Consider the following 12,315-nt stretch of genomic DNA (forward strand, 5'->3'; position numbering starts at 1 on the left):
CTCTATAAAATTTTGTCCAATTTTTTTTCATGGGTTTCGTATGACATTTTGGCTGGACTTCAAAAGAAAATGTCTCAAGAAATTTAATCGGAAAAATATTCCAGAGATAGTATAGTCCCGTCAGGAATTGATAATCAAATAACAATGTACACTGCCGTGAATCGCATACTTGTCCCATTTGCATAGGAAACCCAGCAAAGATGGGACTGATATGCGATTCACGGCAGTACAAGCCTCCAAAATTTCTGCAAATATTTTCATCAAAATGTATGTGAGCAAAATTTCACCAAAATTATGTTGAAAATGCTTCAAGCCATTGCTCAGACCATGAAAAAATATCAATTTATTACTTTTAGGATATTGGTCCAGAAACATCTGAAGTATGTACGGTATATATCTTCCTCTAGCACATAATTTCCTAAGAAGTTTTGCGCAGATGTTCCACCTGGAAATATTCCACACGTTTCGTACAAATATTGACAAATTTTGCTTCTTTAAATGCTGCAAGAAATATGGCCATACGAAAACAACCTTTTAATAACTTAAAATCAATCCACCAAATCCACATTTTAACCATTTCTACAGAAAGTTAGTGCCTTTGTTGTCATTATTAGAATTTTCGGGAAATCCCGGGAATTCCGGAAAAATATCCCGGGATTCGGGATTTTTTAGATCCCGGGATTTCCCGGGATTTTTGTCCCGGGAAATCCCGGGCAAGACCCTCTAGATGCGACCATGCCTAGGCGAGTCCACCCTAGAAATGGGAGGCCACCGGCTTACTGGTGGACCGACGCGATTGCGGACCTGCGCCGCGCCTGCCTACGGGCTAGGCGGCGGATGCAGCGAGCACGATCAGAGGAAGAGCGAAACGAACAGCGGGTGGTGTTCGCCGCTGCAAAAGCCGCGCTCAAGACCGAGATAAGAGCAAGCAAAAAGGCCTGCTTTGAGGGTCTCTGTCAGAGTGCCAATACGAACCCGTGGGGTGACGCTTACAGGATCGTTATGGCCAAGACGAGAGCTCCTACAGAGCAATCTCCAGAGATGTTTGAGGGGATCATTGGAGGACTTTTTCCGCGTCATGATCCTAGTCCTTGGCCTCCTTTCGTAGGACAGCCGGGGACTGGGGCTGGCGATGAGGAGAGGGTCACCGATGTGGAACTTGCGGGGATAGCTAAGTCCCTTAGCGTAGGTAAGGCCCCAGGTCCGGACGGAGTTCCGAACCTGGCCTTAAAAGTAGCTATTGCAGAGGCTCCCGAGATGTTCAGGTCTGCTATGCAGAAATGCCTGGACGAGGGAGTTTTCCCAGAAGCTTGGAAGAGGCAGAGCCTGGTACTATTGCCAAAGGCGGGGAAACCACCCGGAGACCCGTCGGCATATAGACCAGTATGCTTGATTGACACGGCGGGGAAGGTGCTCGAAAAGATCATCCTCAATAGAATGTTGCGGTTCACCGAGGGCGAAAATGGTCTTTCGAGTAACCAGTACGGCTTCCGGAAGGGGAGGTCCACCGTAGACGCTATCTTGTCGGTTACAAAAACCGCCGAGAAAGCACTCGAGCCTAAGAGGAGGGGAATTCGCTTTTGCGCGGTAGTGACTCTTGATGTAAGGAATGCGTTTAATAGCGCCAGCTGGTCTGCTATTGCCGATGCGCTCTTGCGTCTGGGGATACCGGAATACCTGTATAAGATTCTCGGAAGTTACTTTCAGAATCGTGTACTAGTCTACAACACGGAGGTGGGTCGGAAGTGCTTTCACATAACCTCAGGAGTCCCGCAAGGTTCCATCCTGGGTCCGGTGTTATGGAATGTCATGTACGACGAGGTGTTGAGGTTGGAGTATCCAGTGGGAGTGGTGATTGTCGGATTTGCCGACGACATTACGCTCGAAGTCTACGGTGAAACGATCGAGGAGGTAAAGTTGACTACCAACCACTCGATCAAGGTTGTGGAGGCGTGGATGCGGTCCAGGAAACTGGAGCTGGCTCACCACAAGACAGAGGTGACGGTTGTTAACAACCTGAAGTCGGAGCAGCAGACGGAGATCAGTGTAGGAGAGTGTACTATCCTGTCAAAGCGCTCCGTCAAACACTTGGGCGTGATGATCGACGATAAGCTTACCTTCGGTAGCCACGTCGATTATGCCTGTAAAAGAGCCTCCACAGCTATTGCGGCACTGTCCCGGATGATGTCCAATAGCTCTGCGGTGTACGCCAGTAAGCGCAAGCTTCTGGCTAGTGTTGCTACATCCATACTTAGGTATGGCGGCCCGGCGTGGGGCACCGCGCTAAGTACTAAATGCTACCGACGGAAGCTGGAAAGTACTTACAGGCTGATGTGCCTGAGGGTTGCGAGCGCGTACCGTACCGTGTCACACGACGCTCTCTGCGTCATTACTGGTATGGTGCCTATCAGCATTCTTATCAGTGAGGACATGGAGTGCTTCGAAATGCGCGGCACAAGAGGCATACGCAGGACTGCCAGGATGGCCTCTATGGTCAAATGGCAGCGCGCGTGGGACAGTTCCACCAAAGGAAGGTGGACCCATAGGTTGATACCGAGGGTAGATAGTTGGATTAATAGGTGCCATGGGGAAGTTACATTCCACCTGACACAGGTCCTTACAGGTCATGGTTGCTTCCGACAGTATCTACACCGTGTCGGGCTTGCGGATTCTTCCGAATGCCCAGTGTGCAATGGTTTAGAGGAAACGGCGGAACACGTTTTGTTCGTGTGCCCGCGTTTTCGCACAATGCGCGACCGTATGCTTGCCACATGCGGAGAGGACACAACTCCGGACAACTTGGTCCAGAGGATGTGTAGGGATGAGTTTAGCTGGAACGCCGTTTCAACGGCTATTACCCACATCGTCTGGGAGCTACAGAGGAGGTGGCGCGTGGACTCGGAGAATGGCTAGTCCAGATGCAGTACAAGAGGTGGTCCAGAGGTTCGGAGTCGGCTTCGTAGGTCATACCGGTGCCCTGCGGTCGAGATCGACCCTTACAGCGATTAAGTGGCCGCGGAGAGGAAGTCCCGGTAGCGGTGCTGTCGTGGCATCGGTCTACTGGGTTGGATCCAAGCCCGCGGTTGGAAAGGGGTCCCCGGCAAGGGTCGGGGCAGGTGGAGACCCTGCCGTCAGCAACCTACGGATGCATCTGATAGGGCCTGAAGGGTAGTGATACCCTTCCTTTGCGGGCAGGTCAGATCGGGTTGCATGTGGGCATCAGTTCTTGATGTCCGCTCAGCAGTAGGGCGCGGGCGGGGTTGACTCTGCCCGCCTTCCGAGGACAAAGGGAGTGGCGAGGACCATTCGGGAAAGCGCCAGCATGCTACCGTGATGGACTCTCCAAAGCGAGTCATCGATGTTCGTTGCTGCAGGCTACGCAGCTAACCTTGTGGGTGCGATGTGCACTAGCGCCTCTCTGAAGCAATACCTTCTTGGTGGTTCCAGAGAGACGTAGGGTTTGGCGACCATAGGAATGGTTTAGTGGGTACGAGGAGAGAGTAGTCCTGGATTATACTTTTGTTGTAGAAGACGGCCTGTCAGACCTACACTACCCTAACCTTCTGCTAGGGTGTCTGTTGAGCAGATTATCCCCCTATGGTTTAGAAGGAAAAAAAAAATGACAAGGGCTCATGTCACATTTGTAAACGAAGAATTTTAAATCGTAATCAGAACAATATTTATATAAAGCTTTTCTAAACAGTTTTTTTAAATTATTTTTGTTTGCATACATGGTTTAAATTTAACATTTAGAGATTGCATCCATTTGTAAGTTATATAAATAGAAAATTGGTATAAAAATATCCATAAGCCTGAATCAATTGCTGCGCGAGATAAAAGTAATCCGAGAACATGGTATGTCTATAAGGAATGTTGTCAAGATTAGGATACACAGTTTTTTAAGTTCGTTTCGTTTTGAGTTTTAAATTTCCACAAAATAAAACTGTTTTTACATTGATTGATGAACTTAAATTTTATTGAAGAAAAAAAAAAGAAATAGCTCATTTTACCTTTCTTCTGCTACTTTGAAATAATAACTGAATCTACCATTATTTTAACATTGAATTTGAACAACTAAACCTACCATTATTTTGATCACCACATAAACAGCTAAATTGTGGAGCGGACCTGGTTGGATGGTTAGAACACTTGACTATCACGCCGAGGACCTGGGATCGAATCCCACTCCCGACAAACTCACAAAATGTGAGTTCTTCCTTCGGAAGGAAGTAAAGCGTGGGTCCCGAGATGAACTAGCCTAGGGCTAAAAATCTCGTTAATACAGATAAAGAAGAAGAAGAACAGCTAAATTTGTTCTTATTCTGTTATCAATAACTCAAGAATGTCATATTTTGTTATTCACCGATAACAGTTAATTTGGGTCTTATTTTGTTATCAATATCTCAATAATAATTTATTTTGTTCTTCAACTTAATCCGCATGCTTTACCATTACTTTGTTATTACAATGGCAAAATAAGTAATTTTTAAGTTTTTCTGCTACCAAAATTTTGTTATTATTTTTGTTATTTTAACTCTTATTTCAAACAAACAAATAACACATTTTGCCATTCAAACATTCTGTTTTAATGGTAAAATTTGCCATTCTTTTGCCATTAAGCTCTACCCGGGCATAGGCCTCAGGGCCCAGATTGGTTATTTGCCGGATTTGCAAAGGTGTTTCAGAGGGTTTTCAAAGCGTTTCAGGAGATGTCAGGATGTTTCAGCGTGATTCCAGGGCGTTTCAGAGGTGTGCCAGAGGGTCTTAGGGGGTCCAAGAGCGTTCAAGGGAGTTTCAGTGGCGGTTCAGGGGGTTTTGAAAGATTTCAGGGGCATGGTGTTCCATGAGCTCTCACTAGGGTTCAGAAGGGTTCTACAGGATTCCAGGTAGCTTCAGTAGTGTTTCTGATGTCTCCGAAATTCAGGTGGTTTCATGAGCGATCTACAGTGTTCCATTGGTGTTCTAGAGGATTTCAAGGGATTCAGAGACTTATGTGAGTTTTTCATGGTTTCCCTGGGGCTCTCAAAAATTGACAAAGGAGTTTAAGGGGCATTTTTTTTAAGATGCTTACGGCCTGCCGCCCATGTCCATAAACTACGTAGACCAAGAGGGGGGAGGGGGGGGGGGGAGGTATTGATTTGGTTTCTGGCCAAATTATACGGTCCATACCAATTTCGAAAATTTTGTACAGACGATAGTCTACACAAGGGAAGGGGATATCTGAGATTGCCAGCGCCTTACGGGTAATTCAAGGTGCCTTCCAGGAGGCTCTACAAGGTTCCAGGGGCTCTCAGAGGATTTCTGGAGATTTCGAAGACAGTTTCAGGATGGTTCAGGGGTATTTATGGAGGTCTCAGGGGCTTTCAAGGGATCTCAGGGGTTTCCCAGGGTTTTTAGGGGCTATTACAGGTTACCGAGTTTCAGGAGCTCAGAGGGTTTCAGTAGGTTTCCAGGGGGCGCTACAGTGGGCTTCCGGGTAATTAAAGGGCATTCCAAGGGGACCCAGAATGATTCGGTAATATCCAGAAAAAATCAGAGGCCTCCCAGAAGGTTTCGAGGCTCTTAGAGGATTTGTGAAGGTTTCAAAGGGAGTTTTAGGTATTTCAAGGGCAGGAGGTCTCAGCGGGTCTGGCCAGGGATGTTTCAGGGCTTCTTAGGAGCTTTTTGGAGATTTCCAGGGGCGTTTCAAAGACTACCGGGAGCTTCAGGGGTTCTCAGGTGGTTTCCAGACGACTTCAGGGACTTCATGGGATTTCCAGGGACGTTTGAAGGGATCTTTCAGCGGTATTTTGGGTTGGTTCAATGGGAACCCCCAGTGCTTGAATCTTAGTGAATATGAAAAATACGACAAGTCTTCAGCGCCAGCAACCACTACGGAGGAACACGCAAAGGCAGCGAAAAAAAGCCGAACCAACTGCGACTGCTGTACCTCATGTGTCGGTTGGCTGGTGAAGCAAACTGGTTGGTGATCATTCATGCTCACTTGCTGCGGCGAGTGTGGAAATGCGGAAATGATTCAGTGGATTTATTTGTTGCTCAAAACTTGTAAAAGCAGTCATTTTGTTGGTATGTGAATGTTGTCAGGGATGAGAACACTCACTTACGAAGAATTACACTCACTTGATGTTTTCTCAGCTCAGAAGCGTACAATCAAGAAACGATGTATGTGCGACTTTTGGCTTGTGGTTTTCTCTAAAAGTTTGCTGAATAGAGTAGGGGTCGCAAACCCATACCAAAGTCGTGACAGACCTGTGTAAGCGACTCTCCACAAGGTGAGTGTAATTTACATTCACCTCGTGGAGAGTTTCCTTCGCGCGTAAGGGAGAGCTCCCTTACGCCTTCGATATGCGTGTGCGACCCATACTTTATTCGGCAAACTTTTAGACAAAACCAAAAGGCAAAAGTCGTCCATACATAGTTTCTTGATTGCACGCTTCTGAGCTGAGAAAACAGCAAGTGAGTGTAACTCTTCGCAAGTGAGTGTTCCCATCCCTGAATGTTGTACGTGACTATTATAATCGATTTAGTTTGAGTTTATGTCATTTGCACTGTAATAACAGGACGCAGTTAGGCATATTCATTACCGTATACGCCGGTGAAGAGAAAGATTCAGAGAGTCTGTAACAATCGTTTCTAACTCTCAGTAACAAATTTGATTGCTCATACTCCCACTTGCTTCTGAAGCATGTTAGCCAATGACGACATATAGCTACCGCTCTGGATTGAAAAGCGCTGGTCAAAGAGGAGCAAATTATGCTTCGTTTGGGGAAAAAACTATTCATTTTTCAAGAACTGGAAGCCCCTTAAATATCTGAAACTCTCATAAACCTCCAAAACACCCCTGAAATGACCTAAACCTCCCAAAAAAACGTTAAGCCCTCTGGAACCCTCTGTAATTCCTTTAAAATACACATGAACCTACCTGTTATTTTGAAACCTCCCTAGATTCCATTGAAACTGGACTGGGATGCTTCTGAAATGTACCTAAAACTCTCTGAAATCTCTTGAAGACCCCAGGATTCCTCCTGAAACCCACAGGAAACCCCGTCCTTTTAGGATTCTCGGAAACTCTTGGAAATCCACTTGGACCCATATGCAACCACAAGAAGCAAAACCTGATCTGGCGAACTTAGCTCCTTCAAGTACTGATTTGATTTAGTGGCATTGTTAGTGGTTTCAATATAAAAGAAAAGCATGCATAGATCCATTGGTGAGCTAGTTTCATACTACTTTGAAACAAAATTTGGAAAGATAGCAATCGAAAGCAAAAGTTGATCAACGAAAACACACCATCTTGAACAAGTGACAGACACAACGTTACTTCTATTTTGCATAATTCTGCAAAGTGACGTAAGATCCATTCCAATTTTCGACGTCTTTTGATGTATATCTGGAGAAAGAATAACACTGTGACATTCCTGCTACATTTGGATGCAAGATCTTGTCATAATCTAGCATTTATGAAAGAACACAAAGGAAAGGACCAAGAGCTTGATGCATAATAACCTGAAATGTTCCATAACTGGCAATATCGCTTACGTCACCTTACAGATTCACGGAAGTATTGGTAATGAAACTAGTGATGAGATGGGTGAGCTCGTTTGATGTTTTTGAAATAAAATTTAGTAATTCAAAAAGTTTTAAAACTAAACTTTACAGTTTTGAAAATTATTCAATTGTAGAAAAATAACAAATGGTGAGCTCGTTCCACACTATTACTATTTTAAACCAATATCAAAAGTGATGTTATCAGTTGTTTAAAACTGTAGAAGAATGCCCATTTTTAATGAAAAATTGAAAGAGCAGTGGTTGATGAAACTTCCTATGAGCATCATGAAATACCACATTTATTATTTGAGTTACATCAACTTGTTGAGCAACTACAAGAATTGAGTTCTTTTTACTATACGCGTTGATGCCAACCAACGATTTCACCAAAGACATGAAGCTACATACAAACATTCCCGAAATGAAGGTTATAACTCACAGCACAGTAAGCAAAAGGAAAAAAGTTCTCGCTGGCTTCTCTCTGCGAATCTCATAAGTAACAGTGACACGACTGGAATCACTGATGAGTTTAATCCTTGGAAGAATCCCCCACAACGAGCAAATGGAGAAAGTTTTCCGCTTCTACTGTTACTACTGATTCCGTCGGGGAAAAAGAATCGTCTGCAGAATGGACATAATCCCCTAATGTATAATTAAAATCCATCTTCATTCCCGCGTCGTCGTCGTCGTCATCCTGGAATCGGTGGAATTTGCGATTGCCCCTCCCACACAGAAGTGAAAAAGCGTACCTTGTTGGGATTTATGTGCCAGGATCTCCGCTTGCCCTGGTGCTGGTTTTGGTAGAGCTGTTGCCTGTTGGATTCCGGCGTCGTTGTCGACGTGGCTGACGAAATGCTCGATGCGGTAGTGGTGTTCTCGTAGATGTCACTCGGGACCGGACTGTTCAGATTGGTGCCCGGTCCGATCGAGGGACACGGTGAGGAAGCCGGCGACAGGGTGAAACAGCCGGAATCGTGTGGTTGGATGATTTTCAGTCGGTTTCCGGGGCAGATACCCTGAAAGGGGAGGAAAGTGGAGGTAATTGATTAGTTTGCGTTATGTTTGAAGTTAGAAAAAAAAAATAACGAAAGAGTCTTTATATATTTTGCTTTCTGTCCTGGATTTAATGTTTACTATTTTCCATTACCACCCTTCATTCTCTTTTCTATTTTATGTTATTTGTTTTTTCTTTTATATTTTTGTTTAATTTTTCGTGTTTTTATTTATTACTCTCTCTTTTGTTCTTTGTCTTTCTGCTACGTTCGAGTTTTCGTTTTCTATTTTATGTTGCACATTTTTTAATATTTTTTATCTCATATCTCCGATTTGCTGTTTTATATTTTCTTCTTCGTCAAAATGACACCCACAACGAATAATCTTCCCTACCATGGCAGATAGGACCCGATCTCGTGGATAAATAATTGCCTGTTTCACATTACCGCTGGAAATTGTGCGTGTAATCAAATTCGGCTCCCCAAAGGGACACAAACACCGCCTTGGGGCCTCTTGAAGAAAGCAATCTTTTCCGACAAACAGAAGCACAAAATAATCCGGCTAATTTATATGTCTGCCAATCCGTGCGCTGTCACCAAACCAAGCACCCATCACCTTCGAAATTCGCCTTGCTCCCTCCTAAGTCGAGTTTAGGGCGTGTGCTCTGGAAAGACTCGCTGATTCCACCAAACCGAAGGACTAAAAAAACATCCTTTTACGACCCAAAGGACCTCCATAAAGTAGGTATATGTTTGCTTATCCAAACAACCACCCCCGCAACGACGCGACGTCGTCGTTCGAGTGTTGCTTCGGTCTGCCTAGTTTGCCTTTGGGGCTCATAAAAAGAGAGATACTTTCCACGTGTCGTCACCGACGACGTTGCAAGGCCATCCTCGTCGAATAGGTGAAATGTCTTTTCGTGTGGGCGTTTCCTGCTTTTCTGCTTGTGGAGAACGATTTCGATACGATCATCATATTAAATGCGAATCGTCAATTAGGGAATCGACGAGTGAATTTGGCGTGAAGTGAGTGACAGTCACGCGAACACACTACCGTCAGCGACGTTCCATTCATCATTTGAAAATTTACAAAAAAAAAGTGCTGACAGTGTGATAGAACATTGACAACATTGGTCATCTAATTATTATGAAAAGTTGTATGAAGAAAATTTCAAGACCTCTTAATAACAAAACCATGATTTTTCACAAACCAGTTCCACAAAATTCTTGGACATAAGAACTTTTCTATATTTTTTGAAACTTTCTTAAGTTTTTTGAGTTTTGATATTATGGATTTGAAAATAACACCATTCAATTTTTGAAAAATACTGGATCGCTTCACAGTATTTGACCAGAGTTTGTATGAGGAGCTACGTTTGATCTATTGATATAAAGACTGGACTCGAAAAAAATGAGACTTAAAGAATAATGTATAACTTTTAATTGCGTGCACAAAAATAGCTGATTTTTTGATCAGGAATAGTACATTAAGTGTAGCTAATACCATAAAAATTTCATCAAAATCGGTTAAACGTTGGCGGAGATATCGTCGAAACAAGAGACCTACCATTTGAGAATCTTGGGCCAAACAAACACTTAAAAAATATCACATTTTTTACCTACAACTGTAGAGCCAAAAATACTGAACCGATTTCAATGATTTTTTTTCTGTACAAAAAGTATGTAGGGTAATTCGCCAATTGTTGAACGGTTAGTACTGGCATTTTTGTTTTCGTTTATTTTTCCGCGCATAATTCCACTTTACTTGAAAAATAACCAGTGAAAGTCTAGCTCCACTCATTCCTTATACTCCCCATTGAATTTAAATTCCCTTAATTTCCATTTTCTAAGAGAAAATAGAACATTTGTATGGGAAGCCTGTAACCCAAATGTTGAACGCTTCCTTAAGCTAGCTCATCCTAATGTTGGACGATTCTCGCTAATTGTTGAACGGTTCAAGCTTTGTTCGTAGTATAACCCGACATCAACCTATCATTGACCTGTTTTTATTTTGGCTACCAAACCCAACATAGACCCTACAGTTATCCGATGTGGGTCCAACAGTGGTCCAACATTTGATAAAATTTGATCCGACTTTGACCCGACATCCGATAATTTTTCACTCTGGCGGAATTTTCCGGATTTTTCGTGTTTTGTGGCCAGTAAGTCATTTGAGTGGCAATTTATTCAAATGACAGGGAATCGCTTCTCTTTTGAAAAGAGCTCTAGTGAACTGAAATCGTTTTAAACATGCCTAGATGTAAAAAATGACTGAAAAGATTTGACTAGAAACGAAAACGATTGAAGAAAAGAACGCCTTAGAAAGCCCCTGAAACACTCCTGGATACCCATGGGACCCACTCAACCCCCTAGAACACCCCTGCAATGACTCTGAAATCCATTGCAAACTCGTGGATCGTTCCTAAACCCCTCTGGAACGCCCTGAAATATTTCTGGGTCCACCTTAACACTCTGAATCCCTATGGAACACATCTGGAACGCCCTTGAAACCCATTGAAAACCCCTAGAACCATCCTGAAGCCCTCTGCAACACCCCTGGAACATCCACAGAACGTCCTTGGAACCCCATGACATGCAAGATTAAGTAAAATGCAATAAAAAAATCTGGCAGTCATGCTAACATCGTAAGGGCCCATATAGCCGAGGCGGTAAACGCACGGGTATTCAGCATGACCATGCTGAGGGTGACGGGTTCGATTCCCGGTCGGTCCAGGATCTTTTCGTAAAGGAAATTTCCTTGACTTCCTTGGGCATAGAGTATCTTCGTGCCTGCCACACGATATACACATGCAAAATGGTCATTGGCAGAGGAAGCTCTCAGTTAATAACTGTGGAAGTGCTCATAGAACACTAAGCTGAGAAGCAGGCTTTGTCCCAGGAGGACGTTACGCCAAGAAGAGAGAGAGAGAGAGAGCTAACATCGTAGCTTATGTCAGTGTTCAACAATTGGATCCCAGATACATAATGATGGTGTGATAAGAAAAATATTTTTTACAAATGAAATTACAATGAAAATGTGATTTTAAACAATGTTAAACAGTTAAGGACATCCTTCAAGGTCTTGTAACTATGGTGTGGCTTTGATATTTGTGGCCGATTTGCCAGCAAAGCTTATTTCGTAAGAGCAATTTCTTAAAATTAATCTTAAGAATTGTGCAGTTTTCGTGTCATCAGCGGTACAAAATGTGCAATCAATGTTTCTGACGTAAAATAAGTATAATTTTGTAACTTAATTGGATCAATATCGTGACACACATGTATACGCATCTACATCATCCGTTTACGATGAGAGAAAATAACTTAAGTTAGATTTATAATAAAATTTTCAGAAACTGTTCAACATTTGGGTGGTGTTCAACAATTAGCGAATTACCCTATGTAGATGTATTGTGTCAAAATTTCATTCAATTTGATTTGACCTTTAAAAAGTTATAGCCACATATGAAGCACTATGTCACAAGAAGCACTTTTAAAATGTTCAATCAAAATGGCTGAAATTTTCACTGAGAACAGATTAACACAACGATTTTACAGTGTCAAAGTTTCAAATAAAAAATCGGGACAGTGTTGCCAATACTGCAGTCAAAATAATGCACACTGATTTTAAAATGTTAAAAAGTGCCCAAAATTTGAAAACCCCGTTTTCTTGTTTGAATTGTTAAAAAAAAGTACTGAACCGATTAGAATGAAATTTTCACCACTTATTATGACTTACTTGAAGAACAAATTTTCAGACGTTTTGATTAGCTAACAA

At 43.0% G+C, this 12,315-nt stretch overlaps 1 protein-coding gene across 1 annotated transcript in view; it reads right to left on the reverse strand.

Annotated features, from left to right (window-relative positions):
* Nucleotides 1-12,315, reverse strand: part of LOC109426568 (breast cancer anti-estrogen resistance protein 1) — a 291,334-nt gene that overhangs the window by 126,144 nt on the left and 152,875 nt on the right. Inside the window, exon 3 of the mRNA XM_019702100.3 lies at nucleotides 8,298-8,564. Within this exon, the coding sequence (XP_019557645.2) occupies nucleotides 8,298-8,564 (267 nt within the window). The remainder of the gene's footprint in view (nucleotides 1-8,297; nucleotides 8,565-12,315) is intronic.

Source organism: Aedes albopictus, chromosome 2 (assembly GCF_035046485.1).
Source record: "Aedes albopictus strain Foshan chromosome 2, AalbF5, whole genome shotgun sequence".
Classification (NCBI taxonomy): Eukaryota; Metazoa; Arthropoda; class Insecta; order Diptera; family Culicidae; genus Aedes; species Aedes albopictus.